Genomic DNA, 20,363 nt, shown 5'->3' on the forward strand with positions numbered 1-20,363 from the left:
GGCAGCCTTATATCCAGTCCTCAATTCCAGCCACCCAGTTATCATCTAGCTGCCCAGGTGTTTGGTAATCAGCCTCACTACCTTCCTTCACTAGAGGAGGGAGTTCATCAGACCTCAATGGTGAAGGGAAAAATGAACTCACAACAGGATCACCAGTGATATACATAGAAGCTCTGTATATAATGTCAGTGTACATGTCATACAGTGATCACCAGTGACATTATACACAGGAGCTCTGTACACAGTATATAGTGATCCCCTTCCCATATATATATATCCATCCTGGACCTCTTCCCCCTGTATGTATATATATATCCGTCCTGGCCCCCTTCCCCCTGTATACATCAGTCCTTGCCCCCTTCCCCCTGTATACATCCATCCTGGCCCCCTTCCCCCTGTATACATCCGTCCTGGCCCCCTTCCCCCTGTATACATCCGTCCTGGCCCCCTTCCCCCTGTATACATCCGTCCTGGCCCCCTTCCCCCTGTATACATCCGTCCTGGCCCCCTTCCCCCTGTATACATCCGTCCTGGCCCCCTTCCCCCTGTATACATCCATCCTGGCCCCCTGTATATATCCATCCTGGCCCCCTTCCCCCTGTATATATGTATCATCATGTAGCCGGCACTTCCAGGGAGGGTGACTGTCAGCAGACAGCAGCTCATCACACAGCCAGGACAACTCTACACAGGGCAGGCCGCAGGACAGAGGTAGCCCGGAGATCAGAGAGTGAAAGAGTGTCACACTCACTCACACCACACAGCCATCATGACAGCGGGAGCCAGGAGAGCAGAGCTGAGAGGTTATGGACAGGACGCAGACTCTGCTATTCACTACAGAGCCGGAGCCGGCAGCACACAGAGTGGTAGCAGCCGGGAGAGCAGAACTCGGCATCACGCTATTAGCCAGCCAGCTACAGAGCAGGAAAGCAGAGCGTGGTGCGTGTCACCACCCAAAAAGAATGCCAGTGGGAGCCAGCAAGGGTCGCCCGATGCCGCATCAGAAAGAGCTATGGTACAGGTACACGCGACACTGCAAATTAGGGCCACGCTTTTAATGGGGCCGCGTTTTTAAAGGGCCCCAGCGACCTATTTTTCTTCTCATCGGGGCCCACTGTGCATTTCCCCACTACCCTGCTAGGCCAGACCGACCCTGTATTCACATACTTCTTAATGAGGCCCATAGAGAGAATAAAGGTTAAGCTCTAATACGCACTATATATGGAATATAGGGTATATTGTTGCTTTATGCGAAATACTGTAGTAAGAAATATAATATATTATATTTATTACCCTCTACACTTAAGGGTGGATTAAATCTCCCTTTTATTGGGTGTTGGATTTCATACAATAACACATAGACCAAGGTACTAGCAAAAGAATAATTATAATGTGTACTCACGAAATGCTCGGTAGAATTCATCCAGGGATAAATGCTTATCACCATTGAAATCATCATATTTTATTAGATCAAATAAAGAACATTCATACATATTCTTTCTGAAACCTTCCTGTCTTATCACCTAGAAACAGAAAATAGCAAAATACAGAATAAAAATGTGTAAAAATATATACATAATACAAAATACAGACATAAAACCTTTGTTAAAGGGGTTTGCTAATCATTAAAATTATGCAAACAGTACAATGTATATAAGTTACAAAATATGGTCTGCTAAAAAGACTAAACATTAACAGTAAATTGTTTTTACATACAATTAGATATGTTCATTTTTTTCAGCATGTTCTAGGCACATTTTCAGGGGGGTTATGGAACATACCTGCCTAAAAATGAAATTGTGTATGCATACCCTTAGTGCTACACCAATTCTCTGGAATGCACTACCCACAGATAATGGTAAACACTAGGAGCAGAGGTGGAGGCTTGTGGGTGGATCTGAGGGATACGAGTACAGTGTAGATTATTATTGTTTAGCAAACTGCAGCAGGGATAGAAATTGTTTGAAAGGGGACAACCCCCTAAAAATAAGGCTATGTGCACAGGGTGCGGATTCTACTGCGGATCTGCAGCAGTTTTGGCCCTGCGGGTCCGCAGCAAATTTAGGTGCATTGTACAGTACCATTGTTTTCAATGGTAAGCTGAAAATAGAATTAGACTTACCGGTAATTCGGTTTCTAGGAACCTTCCACGACAGCTACATCGGAGGATGTCTACCCCACCCTAATAGGGGACAGGAACAGGAAGAGGTTAAATATCCCTCCCCTTCCTGCAACCACCAGTATGAATAGTTACCACCAAAGTGCAGGAATCATCCAATAAGAATATCAGATAGGGAGGGAAATTAGTGCTGTCGTGGAAGGTTCCTAGAAACCGAATTACCGGTAAGTCTAAGTAAGTCTAATTCTATTTTCTCTAGTCACCTTCCACAACAGCTACATCGGAGTAATACCAACAGCCAATTTCTTTAGGGGGGGAATCATGGCCTGCAGCACTCATCTGCCAAATGTGAAATCCCCATTGAAATTTAACCTGTAACGCCTGGTGAACGTGTGGATGGATCAACAGGGGTGGTTCTGCATATCCGCTCTGACGAAGCATTACCCTTTTTTTTTTTTTCGCTCATGACGTTGCTATCGCATGGGTAGAATGTGCCTCAGTGAGGCAGGTGGAGCCAGCTTCTGTGATGCGTAAGTCAGGCAGATAGATTGTGTGATCCAATTCGCGATCGTGTTCTTTGACTCCTTGCCTTATTTCGTCCTGAGAACTGGATGAATAGATTCCGGTGAATCCGCTAGGCTTCACTCGATTGTCGGAAGACAGGACCACTCTGCAAATGTCAAGAGTGCGGAAGGTCTCTTCCTTAGGGTTGGAAGAGCTTGGCCCGAATGAGGACAGTACAATGTCCTGATTCCTATGAAATTTTGAGAAGACAGGCATGATCTAATCTCAAGATAATATCTGTAATGATTGCAAGGTAAGCTTCTTGAATTGACAGGGCCTGCAATTCTCCCATACGTCTAGCCTCAGTAATTGCGACTAAGAGGACGGTTAAAGGGTTAGGTTTCCATGGTCAAGGAATCTAGAGGCTCAAATGGATCTTAGGTTTGAGCACGGTGTTGAGATCCCAAGGAGGCCCCTGACTGTGGAGTATAGGATGAATCCCGGCTGCCGAAGCCATAAACCGTAGGATCCAGCAGTGGCTGGCCAGGTCAAGATCAAACAAGGTGCTAAGAGCTTATATTTATACCTTTAGTGCTGGGGATAAGGCTCTGTTCCAGACCTTTTGTAAACATCCAGGGTCTGTGCTGCACTGAGATGGAAGGGATCAGGGGTGCCTGGAGAGCACCAGGGCGTAAACCTTTCCCAGACCTTGGCATAGATGTCCTTGGTTATTGGCTTTCCTGAAGGGTTTGGATTACCCTACCCGAGAGCTATTTGGCTCTTAGGAATTCGGCCTCAATAACCATGCTGCCAGGTTCCCTTTGCCTACGTCTGGGTGTAGCAGAGGACCTTGGTGAAGGAGGTTGCCCTTTTTGGGGCAGAAGCCAGGACCTTCCTGGGCCATGGCAGGTAGGGCACTGAACCACTTCTTCCGGGCCACCGAGGGGCGATTAGTATTGTGGGAACTCGGTCCGTCTGGATTTCCTGAGATGTTTTTTGCCCGCATCGGTGTGGGTGGGCAGGTATATGCGAGGTTGGAATCCCACCATTGGGTGAAGGGCACCTATTCCTTGCACTCCGTCCATGTGGTTGAGGGAGACGAATACCCCTGTCTTTGCATTTTGCCTGTTGGCGGCTAGGTCCACCTTCACCCCATCTTGAGGCTAGGGACACGAATACCGCATGGTCCAGGCACCACTCCTCCGGATGAACGTCTTCTCGACTGAGGAAATCTGCCTGGGTGTTGTCTGATCCTTTCAGACGCACTGACCAGGAGAAGATCCTTGTTGCTATTGCTTTCAGGCCGGCATACTTCGTACCCCCTAGGCTGGAGATAGGCCACTGTGGTCATGTTGTCCGAGTAGGTGCAGACGTGGCGATTTTGGATTAGCGATGATGACGTCTTTTAGCGCTTTTCCTACCTCCTTCACTTCTGTCAGATTTGAGGAACTGGTGCTGATGCTCGGCAGCCATCACCCCTGAAAATAGGATCTCTCTACTACTGCGCCCCAGCCTCGTTGGCTGGCATCTGAGCGAAGTGTTTTCAGTGGAAGCTGAGTCCGGCTGACTCCCTTCTGAAGATTTCGGTAGTTCAAACACCACCTCAGGGCCAGTTTAACCTGACCACGGAGGGGGAATCCTTCAGGACAATGGAATTTGTAGCCGTGTAGGCCAGGTGGATCCTGGAATGTAAAAGCACGTGGCTTTGTGGGCCTGAGTCCAAGACACCGCCTGGGTGCATGTGGTCTGAGAACCTAGAGCATACATTGACTCTGAGGGTCAGTTCCAGCTAGTCCTGAACCAGGACCTTGGTGGACAAGGTCGACCTGACAAACCATAGGTAGGAAGGATGTCTTTCCCCTTGAGTTAGAGAGAACTCCCAGAAGCTTCCCTTTCATGGAGGGATAGATCAGGTTCGGTATCCAACCCAGGGATCTTAATATCCCTGGGTCTTCCCTACGTCCATCTTCTGACATGAGATAGATGGTATAGAGAAGAGGAAGTCGTCCAGATATGGGATAATGCCTATCCCCTGGCGCTGGATGAAAATCACTGCTTCCGCCATGATCTTAGAGCGATACATGGTCGGATGGATTGGCACATGGTAATATGCACCCTTCAGCTCTACCATTGCCATTACCGAGCTCAGTCCGATGAGCGGGACTGCCCCTGATTGACCATTTTGAATTGCCTGTACCGGACCGATTCGTTTAATGGCTTCAGGTTTATGATGATTCGGTTCTTCTCTGATGGCTTCCTCACCAGGAAGGGACGTGTATAATGGCCGTGTCCTTCTCCCGCTTTGGCACCCTCGCGTTCTACCGGAGCAGATCTTTGGTAAGGAGCCCTGAAGGAGTGGAGGCTGTAGGGAGGTTACCCCTAAGCATTACGGGGAAGGACTCTCGAATCCAATTTTTTTTTTTAGTCCATCTCATATGGTACGATGGACCCACTGATTTGTGGAGATGGACTGCCAGCGGGTAAAAAAAAAAAAAAAAAGAGTGAGAGACGACCCCCAACCGGGCGTCATTGCTTATCTGGAGTCTGTTGATGGTTAGGGACAAGGATGTTCATGCCCTTGTCTCCCTATACTCTTCCTGAGTATGTCAACAGGACCAGGGAATCTCAGCCAGTCTCTCATGCCAGTACTGGCCCAGCCTCAAGCTGCTTAGCGGCTGTGATCTGATGAGGGCATGCAAATTCAGTTTAGAATAGCTGTTGACAGAGGTTTGGTCACGGGAGAGAAGAAAAATCCGTCTCCTAGGATTTCTATGTTTCGGAAGAGATGCTTTTGTCCGAAGCTGTGTCCAGGATAGGCTTGAACCCATAGTGGCCCTGGAAGGGGATGGCGCACTATTTGGAGATAAGTCGCCTCCCTTAGGATTTTAACCAGGGCACTCCTCTATCGGAGTTGGAAAGGACGGCCGCTTTTGCAGCTACCCAGACCTGGTGAGAGCAGTCACGCTCAGCCTAGAAGAGCCGATGCACTAAAGAATTACCTGAGACCTGCGAATTACAGGCTGGTCTTCCTGGTCCCGGCCTGGTCCCAAGTTGTTAGCGACCACCAGCGGAAGCATCAGCTAGGAACCTCATTGCTTTCTGCAGTAAGGGTAGGGTGTCAGGTATCTTTCCCCCTAAGGTGTCCTGAGTCTGTGCGTAATCACAGAGACAGGGCATGTGAAAGCCATATTAGCTTTCTAGCAGATTTGTAGAGGTGTCCCAGGACTTCCTTGATAAGCTCTCAAATATATATATTTTTTTTTTCCATGATCCATTGGATCTTTGAGCTGGGAGGAGCCCTCATTTTTATATATGGAGGCCTCCTTTTATGGAGGATCAGATTCTGTACATTCTTGCGTACATGACACCTCCTTTGGGCTTCAGCCCAACATCTCGTCCTGTACCGTGTATTTAACTTCTTGATCCTCCACCCCTATGGTGCTCTTAGCTCACCCACATTCCCGGAACCAAGTGATATTTCTTGTTTCCTGGTTTTAGGGGTGTACGTGGAAGAGGAACCCTCAATCTCCCGAGCGTCCTCTGAATCCGAGGACTGAATTTCGTCTGAATCGGAGTCAGATTCTATCAGAACTTTCTTCCTCCTCCTAGAGGGAGGTAGTCTGGGAGAAGGGAGCCATGGAGGAGTCAACCTCCTGTATTATGAGGGATTTGATGCTATCCAGGAGAGAGGGCTGCTCAGCGCACAGGACCTCTCTGTACAGGACGGGCAGAGTTTTCCCCATATGTCGAGGGAGTCAGGCAGCACACATTTTACACTTGTGGCTGGTTCTCATAGGGTCAGAGACCTTTACTCCCCATATTAGAAAGAGAGAGGTATGCTATGCCATTTTAGTAAATAATGCTGGATAGCCAGGACCGACGCCTGCTACTTACAGAAGGAGGGGGTATGCTGGGCTCTGCAGACTCAGAGAGAGAGGGCTTGTCACAGTCCATGCCATCTACAGTCAGTGTCAGACAGGTCTTACCTGGTGATCTCCTCACCCGGACCTTGAAAGATCGAGGGTCCAGCGTTGTTTGTGCACCTCCTCCTCCCTTTGGCCCAATAGGGGGAACCACATGAGGATGCCCCAGAATGTGACCGCTGGTCCCAGGAGCAACACACCCCCCGGCACCCGCATGCGCTCCACCGTGGAACACATAGGGACAGACCGGAAGTGACGCGCACCCCTAAGCGACGCACGCCCCAGTGGAAAGCCCAGTAACGCCCGAAGTGGAGGAACGCCACCCCCGGCCAGCGTGAACCCCCGGGAACCGGCAGCACGGAGGAGGAAGCCGGGGAGCTATCTGGTGGACCCCGGCATGCACATCACCGCCTCGCTTTACCCCCAAAGGAGGCGCAGGAGAGGCGGGAGAGTCCCGAGTCCCACCATGCAGGCAGAGACAGGAGCAGCCATCGGAGGAGGAGAGCAAGGCCCCCGACCCCAGCTGCCCGACATCTGACAGGTGTCCCAGCTGATACTGGGCGTGGGGTGCTCCCAATCGCCAGCCACGGCAGCAGCATTGTAGACTTCTTCATGCCCCATAGGGGACAGGAAAACACTGGTGGTTGCAGGAAGGGGAGGGATATTTAACCTCTTCCTGATCCCTATTAGGACGGGGTAGACATCCTCTGATGTAGCTGTCGTGGAAGGTGACTAGAGAAAAACACTGTGCACATGCTGCGGATTTTTCCGCACGGATTTGCTGCGGGTTACAATCCGCAGCATGTCCATTCTTTGTGCAGATTGCGCTGCGGTTTCACACCTTCTCCATTATGAGGTGTAAAACCGCAGGCTAATCTGCAGATAAACAGCAGGACTTTTGTCCTGCGGATTTACATGCGGATTTTTCAACAAAATCCATTACAACCTAACAACTACATGTACACATACCCTAATGGTAAGTTCACACAGGACTTTTTTGCTGATTTTTTTTCTGCAGCAAAACCTGATCTTCTTGGCAGGAAAGAAGCTGCGGCAAAAACGCAGGTTTAGGTGCATTGTTTGATGCATTTTTTGGTGCGTTTTTTTTTTGTCTTTGTCCATGCTAATGTCCATGGCTTTTCTGCAGCAAAAATGATGCAAATAATGGCACCTGTGTTTTGGTGCATTTTGGCAGCGTTATTTCAACACCCATTCAAGTCAATGGGTGGAAAAAAAAAATTGCTGAAAAAGCATAGCAAAAACGCTGAAAGAAGTGACATGCTCTATGTCCAAAAAACACAGCAAAGCACAAAATCCTGATCACACAAAAAACCAATGTGTGTGCATGAGATTTCCGACATCTCATAGGCTTTGTTGGTAATGGAAAAAGCAGCTGAAAATTAGCAGTAAAAAACCATGAAAAAAGTGCAGCAAAAAAGAAAAAAAAAGTCCTGTGTGAACTTACCGTAAGGCAGGCATATCATTTTCATCAATCTCACACCATTTGTGTTCTTGCACATCTTTTATAAGTTTTTTTATTGCATTTTTTTTGTTTTTTTAATAACTTTGCTCCATTTAACACCTTCACGCCGTATAGGTTCTTTTTTATTTAAGTGGTGAAAAAAAAGAAAAGTTTGTTAAAAAAAACAATTGTGTAATTTTCCAAAACCCATAGTGTCTCCATTTTCAATGATCTGGGGCTGGGTGTGGGCATATTTTTTGTGTGCCAAGCTGACATTTTTTACTGATACCATTTTGGTGTAGATATGATATTTTGAACACCCGTTATTGCTTGCATTTTAATGCAATGTTTCCATGACAAAAAAGGCCATAAGACTGGCATTTTGACTTTTTTTCGCTATTCCGTTTACCAATCCGATTAATTCTTTTTATATCTTGATAGATTGGGCGATTCTGAATACTGCGATACCAAATGTGTATTTTTTATCTTTTTATTGTTTTATTTTAAATAGGGCAAATGGGGGGGTGATTTGAACTTTTATATTTTATTATTTTTTTAAATTTGTAAAAACTTTTTTTTACTCTTTACTTGTTTCAATTGTCTCCATGGGAGACTAGAATCTGCAATATTTCAATACACGCAGGCAATGATCAGAACTGCTCACTTGCGATCAGCGCTGACCACTGGGTTGTGCTCATAGCAATCCAGCAATGACAACCACAGGGGTCTGCTGCAGACCCCAGGTTGTCATGCCAACTCATCGGCGACCCGCGGTCATGTGACATGGCACTGATGGACTGAATTAGTGACGTGCTTCTGTCGCGATCACATTAAATGCCACTGTCAGATTGAAAGCGGCCTTTAACAGGTTAACAGCTGCGGGTGGATCGTGATTCCACTTGCGGCTGTTAGGGGGAAGATGTCAGCTGTTCAAAGTTGCTGACCTGTGCTGGGAAAGATGTGGGCACAGTGTCGAAATCCACATCAGAGGGAGACACACGACATGTGCCGTACATGTACGGTGTATGTTGTGAGAGGGTTAATATTTAAGTTATATTATTTGTTTCCTATATTTTAACTAATGGTTTATGAAAGAAGAGTTAGTTTTGAGCCCATGTACCAAAATGAATCTGATAAACAAGTACTTGATATTTTATATGACGCTGTTCAAAAGTCATCACAACATTCGGTAGATTAGAGACAAGAAGATTTTTTGTTGTATCATCATTTTATCATGTCTAAACTCCTCAAGCATTAACCTTGCTTTATGGGCTTAATTAAAACCCTTGAAAAGCAACCCCTAATGTTCTCATACCTGTTTATGCAGCATAAAATCTCAGCTGCCAACTTGTCTGAATCTAAAGGATAGAAACTTATTTCCTTACAGCTAGAATTTACAGGAGTAAATAAAAAGTCTAACTTTAAAACACCAAACATAGCATAGAGCAAGGCTGACAACTGAGAATAGGGTGGTGACAGGCAGGGAGCAATGATGAAGTTTGATGCACTTTACATGCAGAAATGCCCCCAATGCACTTTCATCCTTTTTAGAAGAGATGAGTGGATCAATAAAAATGCAAAATTCAAATTCGCCTGTTTGCTCATTTAATCCCTGGAAGTTTAATTAGTATTCTCCGTGAATTTAATGTCTTTCATTATGCTCAGGCATTCCTCTAAACCTCAGTTCATGATAAACGTGATTTATAAAAAATAATAAAAATTATTATACTCACCTCACTGATCACATACTGACCCCTCTGCTCCTTACCACCACCCGACTGGTCCTTGTCACATCTTTGAATCAGCATTGGCAGCAGTAAAATGCCTTGGTCTTTCTTTGCTATGCCAAGTTTCCAGGTTTGCTAGGCCGAGGCGGGCTCTGCACATGCAGCTACAAAGACTGTGGAACACACGGTGTCATCGTATGTCTAAACGTGGGCTGTGACCATTTGCAGACACATGCACAGAACCTTACCATGCCTAGCAAACCTGGAAACCTCAGCCTAGCAAAAAAAACCTGGGGAAATCACTGCTGCAGACACTAATCAGAAGATGTGATGACCACCAGGTGGGTGGCAGCGATGAGTGGAGGGGCTGGAGAGGTGAGTACACTGTTGTTTTTAATGCTGCCATCTTGCTGACTCCACAAGGAAAATTCAGCATTAGGCTATGTTCACGCGTTGCGTTTTTGCTGGGGGTTTTTTCCTGCTTTTTTAATGGTTATTTTAAGCTGCAGTTTACAGTACCAGCAAAAGCTATGATATTTCAGAAATCTCATGCACACACATTGTTATTTTTTCCTGACTGAATTGGAAAACTGCTGTGTTTTTGCAAACTGCAACCTGTCAATTTTTTTAACGTTTTTTCATCCATAGAATGCAAAGTGCAAAACCGTAAAAAACAAACAGCAAAAAAACGCAGGCATCAGGTTTTTCTGTGTTTTTTTATCCAAAAACCTTAGGAATTTGCATAATTATTTGGGGGGAGCGATAAACTTTATCTGTATGCACAAGAGAAAATAAAAATGCCGCAAAACCTGTTTTTTGTAAGCAGTTTCTTTACTGCCAAGAGAACAGGTTTTGCCTCTTGAAATAAAATGCAGTAAAGACGCAATGTGTGAACATAGCCCTATTCCCTCATCTCTACTCTTTAGCATATATTTGCAGAACAGGGTTTCTAAGCACTGAAATAACCTTTCGAGGTATACAAGTATCATATTATTGTATGTTCTAATCATAGATGTCCATATATTCTTGTAGGTGGTATAAAGTTGTTAAAAGATTCCTTTTTAAGTATAGGGTAAAAATTGTGAAAAACACTCTCTGTGTGTTTCCTGGTACAAATAAGATTAAAATTACTGATTTGATTAAAATAATATCTAACATGTTTTCTGTAATTCCCAGAAATCAACGATTTGTAGAATGCTATATTTTTTAAAGTTGGCTTAAAAAGACAAAGATTTGGATCATAGTTTGTACAGCAGCATGTGTGTAACAGAATGATGCAACTTCTAATACCTGAGATAATAATTCATTAGCATCCGTCAATCCATTGCTATCTTCATCAAAATACTTAAACATTTGGTCAACCAATATTTTCTTTAGTGCAAATGTGTCCATATTTTCCTTCTCAGTTTCCTTTCTGACATATCTCTGGTTCTGTGACTCTAATAACGCATTCTTCATCGTGCTGTATCCTGTGGCTTTACACTTGTCTCCTGCAAAGAAAAAAAATCATCAGCTGACTGATAATTCATTCTAAATGTATGTAAGGCCGGGATGACACAACCATGTGTGATGCGAGAAACTTGCACGAGTCTCTCACATCAACACCTGGCACTGCAGCCGGCACTCAGGACGGAGCTGCAGCTGCATAGAAATACATGCAGCAGCAGCTCCGGTCCCGAGTGCTGGCGGTAGCACCAGGTGTTGATGCGAGAGACTCATGTGAGTTTGTCGCATCACACATGGTAGTGTGATCCCAGCCTAATTTCTTTTTATTCATCAATGTCTCAAAATAATTGATATGATTACTTAAAAAAACTGAACTGCCAGAAAAATTAGAATGCCGTAAAGAATGGCTGTAGGAGGATAAACACCATTGGTTAATACAAAACTAACAGCATTTCCACACCAAATTTATATTTCAAAAAAGGCGTGCATTGAAAGGCTCTGAAAATTTGCCTGGAGCTTTTTTCGTTTTGGCAATTTTGTTTTTTCTCCCCTTATTCCCAGAGCCACAACTTTTTTATTTTTCCATCAATATGGCCATGTGAGGGCTTGTTTTTTGCGGGACGAGTTGTACTTTTGAACAACATCTTTTGTTTTACCGTGTCATGTACTAGAAAATAGGAAAAAAATCCAAGTATGGTGAAATTGCAAAAAAAGTGCAATCCCACACATGTTTTTTGCTTGGCTTTTTTACTAGGTTCACTAAACGCTAAAACTGACCTGTCTTATGAATGGGTCACCGAGGAGGATGGCAGGAAAAGGCTAAGCCACCAGAAGAACAGAGAGGTTGATAACTAAGCGGATTGCAGACCCCTGATCCTATCCGCACAACTAGCAGTAGCAGTGGAGCGTTCCTACAATGCCCTAGGCGCTTCATCACAGCCGGAGGACTAACTAAGCCTAAAGACAGAAAGATGAAATCTAAACTGCCCCGGAGCAGATTCCCAAAGGAATAGACAGCCCCCAAACATATATTGTCGGTGAGACAAGTTGAGACACAAGCACAGGCAGAGAACAGACTGAGAAAACAGTGGGGCCCAAGCTGTCTAGACAGGACAGGACAGAAAAAATACTGTTTGCAATCACGCACAAAACCCTGAAAAAGTCCAACACTACTGATATACAATACAAAAAGCCTGAGATCACATGATCTCACCCCCCGCTAAATCAGCACTCTGGTATAAACTGGCAGCAAAGCAAAAAAATACTAACATAACAGGGAACTCAACAAGCTGCAACATATGAAGCAGGGCCCAGTGCTGCCCCCAGCAGGGAGCACGCTGAACCCTAGCAGCAAAACAGAAAGCAAAAAAAAGACACAACCAGATTAGATGCAAAGGATTAGCAAAATAATCACTTAGTTGAGCCATGCAGATCTGGCAGGGGACAAAAGAGCTCCAAATGCACACTGAGGAAATCACCAGCAACTTCCAAGAGCAGCCAGCTCAATTATATGCTTCCAGCCAGTAATCCCAGGTTTCCAATTATCGTTATCAGGTGGGGAACTTCCATCCACCTGGCCAGCTCCACTACTCTCAGCAACCACCAGAGGGAGCTTTGGCTCAGAACTCTGAGCAAGAGAATTCACAACACCTGTCATTATGAGTTCATAGACACCAAACATGTCTAGGTTCTATTTTATCTAAGGTGTGAAAGAGAAATCCAAACTTTGTTAAAAAAAAGGTGCCATTTTCCGATACCCATAGCACCTCCATTTTTCATGATCTCGGGTTTGGTGAGGGCTTATTTTTTTTGCCTGCCTGGCTGATGTTTTTAATGATACCATTTTGTAGCAAATACGATCTTTTGATCACTGTCATCATTGATAATAATCTATGAAATTATGCAAGCATTTTCCATGAAAAATACTGTTGAAATTCTAAGCAAAGATTGAGAGGGGAGTGGTCTTTCCTGCAGAGCAGCATGCAAGAGCTTCATTGATAGGGGGCATGTCAAGTTAGTGACACTGCTGTTACCCTTGGCACTGCCCAGTAAAAATCATTGATAGTCAGATGCATGTTGTAGAGTGATGTTTAGAGGGACCCAATGATGATGATGAATGAAAGTTGAAAAAAATGCAAGGGATATATAAATAGAGAGTTTAATGTTTTAAAAATAGTTGTGCTAAAAGACTCGGTCTGCTCAACCCTATGGTATCTTTATAGGTTTTTGTTGGATCTTCATTTTAATGTATTGAGCCATTCTGAAAGTGATATTGTTTTATTTTCCTATGTGCAGCATGAGATGTATAGAATCAGGATGATTGTGCAGGCACAATGAGGGAAAGCATATGTGACTGATTTGACATCCATCTTTCCTCATAATAAACAGCTTAGTACATCCAAAACATTTGAGTGCCAGACCTCAAAGACATATACCAAGCCTCCGGGACATAAATCCAAAAATGGAAGGCAACACTCCAAATAAGTAGTGTATAATATTGTGCACTTTTATTTGCCCATGCAGCCAATGAAAGTCTGTTATAATTTGCTCTTTCATTTTGCAGAGCTACCTTCCACTTTTTAATAAATAGTGCATATATCCTTATCAGAGTGCTCTATATTTGGCTGAGCACTGCTCTGAAAACCCTGAGGCTATTTTGAATTAGTATTGAATCCTACCGGCCCTTAAAATTGTAGACTTTTATCCTAGTAGAGCAGGGGTAGGAAACTAATTTTCTCGAGGGGCACATTAGAGACTGTGAATGCTGTGGAGGGCTGAACCAACAGGCTGAAATTAATTTTGCTCAATATTAATATTAATATATTATTTGTAATTATTTATATTAACATTAATGGTATCACTTAATATTGAGTGGAATTAAGAATGCTGAAACCCTTAAATAGCATATGAGCCCGCACAGCCCCCTCTATACAATATGATCCCCAACATAGTCCCTATATACAGTATGAGTCCCACATAGCAACTTATATACAGTATGAGCCACCACATAACCTCCCACATTCAGTATGAGCCCCTGCACAGCCTCCTATATACAATACAAGCCCCAACATAGCCCCCTATATACAGCATGAGCTCCAAATAGCCCCATACATACAGCTTGATCTCCCATATAGCCACCCTACATACAGCATGAGCCCGCACATAAACTTCCTACATACATGAGCCCCCACATAGCTTTCCTACATACAACGTCAGCCCCTACTTAGCTTCTTATGTACAGCATGAGGCCTCTCATATGCAGCATGTGCCCCACATAGCCTCATTATATACAGTATGAGCCCCACATAGCCTTCATATATACAGTGTGAACCCCACATGGCCTCCATATATAGTGTTAGCCGCACTTAGCCTCCATATATACAGTGTGAGCTCCACAAAGCCTCCTATATACATGTGTATATATATATACAGTATATATATATATACAGTACATATACAACTATCCCAGGCATAAAAAAACACATACTCACCTTGCTCCTACTCCCCCGATGCTATGCTCCTGCCTTCGGGTCACTGAGCCTCAGCAGTAGTACGATAAAATGATGTCATCGTGTCTGCTTTCTCACATGCTTATCAAAGATGGAGCTAGCTGCCACTCCTCTACCAATTCATTTAGTGCTGTCTGCATCTTGAGGATGCAGATAATGGTGACAGCGTGCAACAGCGGTGGATGGATGGTGGGAGGGGGGGAGGGCACTGTTTTAGCCCTTTGGTGGTCTCTATGCATGGGCCAGACTGGAACAGCTAGATGGCCACGATTTGACCCATGGGCTGCAGTTTGCCCAGGTTAGCAGTAGAGGAATGTCTGATCAATATTAGGATTGGGTTCCCATCAAAGAAAGACTTGTGGACTTATATGAATTGGAATTGGCCACATTGTATGCTAAATACCTTCATATTCTATATAGTAATAATGCAATATAAGTTTCATTTATAAAATATTTGCATGCATTTTAGTTCTTACAGAGTGCTACTATATGTTTTAGCTTGTAGACATATGTGCACACACACACACACACACATATAAATATATATATTTATAGGTGTCCGTCATGTCACATGGTGTACATGCTGAGTTCAAAAAGAAGGCACAAGGTACTTTTATTACATCAGCAAAGTCTCTCTCAGGCAAGGATTTCAACTCAGGATTTCAAGACTGGCTATTCATGCTCTTTTGAAGAAGCACCAGGAAAATGGCAACATTGAGGATCATGGATGCTGTGGTATGCGAAGAAAACGTAGTGCAGCAGATCAGATTCAAAGCATACTTACTTCCCATCAACCTTGGAAAATGTCCAGCAGTTTCATAAGCTCAAAAGTATCTAGAATAATCAATGAAACCAAGATATACTCATCTACTGTTTGTAGAGCCCTGGCCAGAAGAGGTCTTAATGGAAGAAAAAGCCATATCTCTGACATGGAAATAAGACCAAGCGAGTATGTATGAAAACATAGGCAATAGGGCATAAAAAAGATGGTAGCAGGTGCACTGGACTGCTGAGCCAAAATGAGAAATATTTGGCTTTAACAGAAGACAGTTTGTTTGCTGAAGACCTGGATAGCTTAATAAAAATACCATGCAATACCACCAGGAAGGCGCCTGATTGGCTTCTACTTTTTTCTGAAGTAGGACAATGACTTCCAACAGTCAGCTCTTGTCATTATGAAATATCTTAAGAGTAAAAAAGAACAAGGAATTCTAGGAGTGAAGGTATGATCCTACAAACCCCGACTCAACATTATCTCTTGGATTGTCCAATGCTATTATGTATACCCCTCCTTACATGTAAAGCGCCATGGAATAAATGGCGCTATAACAATAAATAATAATAATAATAATAATAATGCTGGTGTCTGAGATTACATAAAGAGACAGAACGATTTGTGCAAGTCCACATCTAGATATATGATTATTCTCCAAATTGTTTGGTGCAATCTGCCTACCAAGTTCCTTCAAAATCTGTTTGGTAGGATACATCAAATATTGGTTTGATTTTGGTTTATCATTTTTCATTTGCTTTACAGTTTGCTAGTAGAGATAAATGTACTATTTATAGTTCTCTTTTTTAACCCCTTTCCTACATTAGACGTACTCTTCCATCCATGTGACCTGGGACCTAAGTCCCAAGGACGGAATAGTACGTCTAGCGTGATCAGCTGCACTCACGGGGGGAGCGCAGCTGATCGCGGCTGGGTGTCAGCTGATTATCACAGCTGACACCCGGCACCTTGTGTCAGGGGCAGTTACGGACCATCCCTCACACATTAACCCCCGGCACACTGCGATCAAACATGATCGCAGTGTACCGGCATCATAGGATAGAAGTGCACAGGGAGGGGGCTCCCTCCGTGCTTCCATGAGACCCCCGCAGCAGCGCGAGGTGCAGCGCTGCTGCAGGGGGTCTCCTTCCCTGCAGGTCCTCAGATCCAATATGGTGGCAGGGACCTTCGGGGGCCTGCAGGGAGGCGGCTTCCTCATGCCTGCAAAGCACCGGCATGAGGAAGCCTCCAGCACTGCCTGTGACAGATCGTTGATGTGTCACAGTGATCTGTGATGTGACAGATCAGTGATCTGTCACATGAGAGTGATGTCCTCCCTGGGACAATGTAATAAAGTTAAAAAAAAGTGTAAAAATAATTTATAAAAAATCGCTAAAAATTAAAAAAAATATTCCCCAATAAATTCATTTTTTGAAAATAATAAAAAACAATAAAAGTACACATTTTTGGTATTGCCGCGTCCGTACCGACCCGCCCTATAAAACTTTCCCACTAGATAACCCCTTTATTGAACCCTTAAAAAATAAAAATAAAAAACGAAGCAAAAAATAATGCTTTATCATCATACCGCCAAACAAAAAGTGCAATAACGCGCGTTCAAAAAGACAGATATAAATAAACATGGTACCGCTGAAAATGTCATCTTGTCCCACACAACGAGCCACCACACAGTGTCATCAGTGAAAAAATAAAAAAGTTATAGCTCGCAGAATAAAGCGATGCAAAAATAATTATTTTTTATACAAAATTGTTTTCATTGCATAAAAGCGCCAAAACACAAAAAAAGACATAAATGAGGTATCACTGTAACCATACTGACCTGAAGAATAAATCTGCTTTATCAATTTTACTGTACGTGGAACGGTGTAAACGCACCCCCAAAAGAAATTCATGAAACGTTGATTTTTGTACATTCTGCGTCCCAAAAATCAGAATAAAAGCGATCAAAAAATGTCACATGCCCAAATATGATACCAATAAAAACGGCAACTCGTCCCGCAAAAAATAAGACCTCACATGACTCTGTGGGTCAAAATATGGAAAAATTATAGATCTCAAAATGTGGTGATGCATAAACTATTTTTACAATAAAAAGCGTCTTTTAGCGTGCGACAGCTGTCAAAAATTAAAACCCGCTATAAGGCTGGTTTCACATTTGCGTTTTTTAGCGCTGGAAAAAAACGCATACGTGCGCATGCGTTTTTTCCCCTATATTTAACATGGGTGCGCATACCTGCGCGCTGGTAAGCGCATGTATGCGATTTTCATGCGCTGCGTTTTTTTGGGGTGTGCGTTTGTATTTTCCAGACGCAGCATGTTGCATTTTTTGGCCCTGCAAAAAAGCGCATGCGCACATATGCGCACGTTTTGCGCTAAAAATGGCCATTATAGCCTATGGATGCGCATACATGCGCACTGGCATGCTCATGTATGCGTTTTTTTGCACATGCGTTTTTTTTGTTAACCATGGAATTTAGGGGTTTGGGTTAGAGTTAGGGTTAGTTAAGGGGGTTTAGGGTTAGGGTTAGGGTCAGGGTCAGGGTTAGGGTTGGGGTTAGGGTCAGGGTTAGGGTTAAGTATGGTTTGGTTAAGGGTCAGGGTCAGGGTTAGGGTTGGGGTTAGGGTCAGGGTTAGGGTTAAGTATGGTTTGCTTAAGGGTTAGGGTCAGGGTTAGGGTTAGGGTTAGGGTTAGGGTCAGGGTTAGGGTTAAGTATGGTTTGGTTAAGGGTTAGGGTCAGGGTTAGGGTTAGGGTTAGGGTTAGAGTCAGGGTTAGGGTTAGGGTTAGGGTTAGTTAGGGTTTGGGTTAGGGTTAAGTATGGTTTGGTTAAGGGTTAGGGTCAGGGTTAGGGTTAGGGTTAGGGTTAGGGTCAGGGTTAGGGTTAGGGTTAGGGTTAGGGTCAGGGTTAGGGTTAGGGTTAGGGTTAGTTAGGGTTTAGGGTTTGGGTTAGGGTTAAGTATGGTTTGGTTAAGGGTTAGGGTCAGGGTTAGGGTTAGGGTCAGGGTTAGGGTTAGGGTTAGGGTTAGGGTCAGGGTTAGGGTTAGTAAAGTCATGGTTTGGGTTAGTGTGAGGGGCCACCTAATGTTGGAAAAAAACGCAAACGCGGTAAAAACGCACTAAAAACGCATACAAACGCATAAAAACGCTGCGTTTTTTTCATGCATGCTCATAAAAATGCTTGAAAAAAACGCAGCAGTTGTATACTTTTGTATGCGTTTTTTCAATGCGTTTTTTTGCGGGAAAAATGCGCTGCAAAAAAAAGCAAGTGTGAAACTAGCCTAAGTTAGGGAAAAATAATAAAATAAAAAAATGTATTTATTTCCATTTTCCTATTAGGGCTAGGGTTAGGGTTAAGGGTGTGTTAGGGTTGGAGTTAGAATTGGGGAGTTTCCACTGTTTTGGCACATCAGGGGCTTTCCAAATGCGACATGGCATCCGATCTCAATTCCAGCCAAAAAAGTCAAATGGAGCTGTTTCCCTTCCAAGCTCTGCCGTGCACCCAAATAGTGGTTTACCCCCATATATGGGGTATCAGCGTACTCAGGACAAATTGCACAATAACTTTTGGGGTCATGTTACTCTTGGGAAAATAAAAATTGTGGGTGAAAAGATCATACATATCTAGATAAGTTCCTTGGGGGGTCTATTTTCCAAAATGGGGTCACTTGTGTGGGGTTTCCACTGTTTAGGCACATCAGGAGCTTTCCAAACTTGACATGGCATCCGATCTGAATTACAGCCAATTTTGCAGTGAAAAAGTCAAACGGTGCTCCTTCCCTTCCGAGCTCTGCCATGCGCCCAAACGGTGGTTCCCCCCACATATCAGGTATCAGCTTACTCAGGACAAATTGCACAATAACTTTTCCAGTCCAGTTTCTCCTGTTACCCTTGGTAAAATAAAAAAATTGAACCTGAAGTAATTTTTTTTGTGAAAAAAAGGAAATTGTTCATTTTTTTAAACATTCAAAAAATTCCTGTGAAGCACCTGAAGGGTTAATAAACTTCTTGAATCTGGTTTTGAGCACCTTGAGGGTGCGGTTTTTAGAATGGTGTCACTTTTGGGTATTTTGTATCATATTGACCCCTCAAAGTGACTTCAAATGTAATGTGGTCCCTAAAAATACAATGGTGTTGTAAAAATGAGAAATCGCTGGTCAACTTTTAACCCTTATAACTTCCTAGCAAAAACAAGTTTTGGTTCCCACATTGTGCTGATGTAAAGTAAACATGTGGGAAATGTTACTTATTAAGTTTTTTGTGTGCCATATCTCTGTGATTTAAGAGCATAAAAATTCAAATTTGGAAAATTGCTAAATTTTCAAAATTTTTGCCAAATTTCCATTTTCTTCTCAAAAAAATGCTAGTTATATGAATGAAATTTTACCACTAACATGAAATACAATATGTCACGAGAAAATGTCATAATCACTGGGATCCATGGAAGCGTTCCAGATTTATTACCTCATAAAGGGACAGTGGTCAGAATTGTAAAAATTGGCCCGGTCATGAACATGCAAACCACCCTTGGGAGTAAAGGGGTTAAAGTATTCTTACTTTGCAGTACCTTTTGCATACCTGTCTAAGACTTTTACACAGTACTGTATATAGTACTGTATATATCTTCAAGACTCATCTAAGGAGTACGATTTTGCATTGGGGTTAAAGAGCTTGAAGTTACATTTCAAACAACTTCTGTATTCCTAAAAGCTAAAAATGACTCAGTCTGGAAAGCTTAACTGTCATAGTTGTTATTATTATTTTTTTCATCACTGATACTAGTGAAGATGAGAAACTTGTAATATTTTTATTAATTGAAATCTGCTTCTTTCTACTCCAGGACTGAACATTCACCCACAATCACGTATCAACTCTGACTTCATT

At 43.4% G+C, this 20,363-nt stretch overlaps 1 protein-coding gene across 1 annotated transcript in view; it reads right to left on the reverse strand.

Moving 5' to 3' along the window:
* The window catches only part of FSTL5 (follistatin like 5), a 1,180,017-nt gene that overhangs the window by 461,475 nt on the left and 698,179 nt on the right, over positions 1-20,363 (reverse strand). Inside the window, exons 5-6 of the mRNA XM_073576841.1 lie at positions 11,026-11,225; positions 1,403-1,523 (exon numbers count right to left, since the gene is read on the reverse strand). Coding sequence (XP_073432942.1) covers positions 1,403-1,523; positions 11,026-11,225 — 321 coding nt within the window. The remainder of the gene's footprint in view (positions 1-1,402; positions 1,524-11,025; positions 11,226-20,363) is intronic.

This window comes from Dendrobates tinctorius, unplaced genomic scaffold (genome assembly GCF_039654945.1).
Source record: "Dendrobates tinctorius isolate UK_male_01 unplaced genomic scaffold, ASM3965494v1 ptg000008l, whole genome shotgun sequence".
Lineage (NCBI taxonomy): Eukaryota > Metazoa > Chordata > Amphibia > Anura > Dendrobatidae > Dendrobates > Dendrobates tinctorius.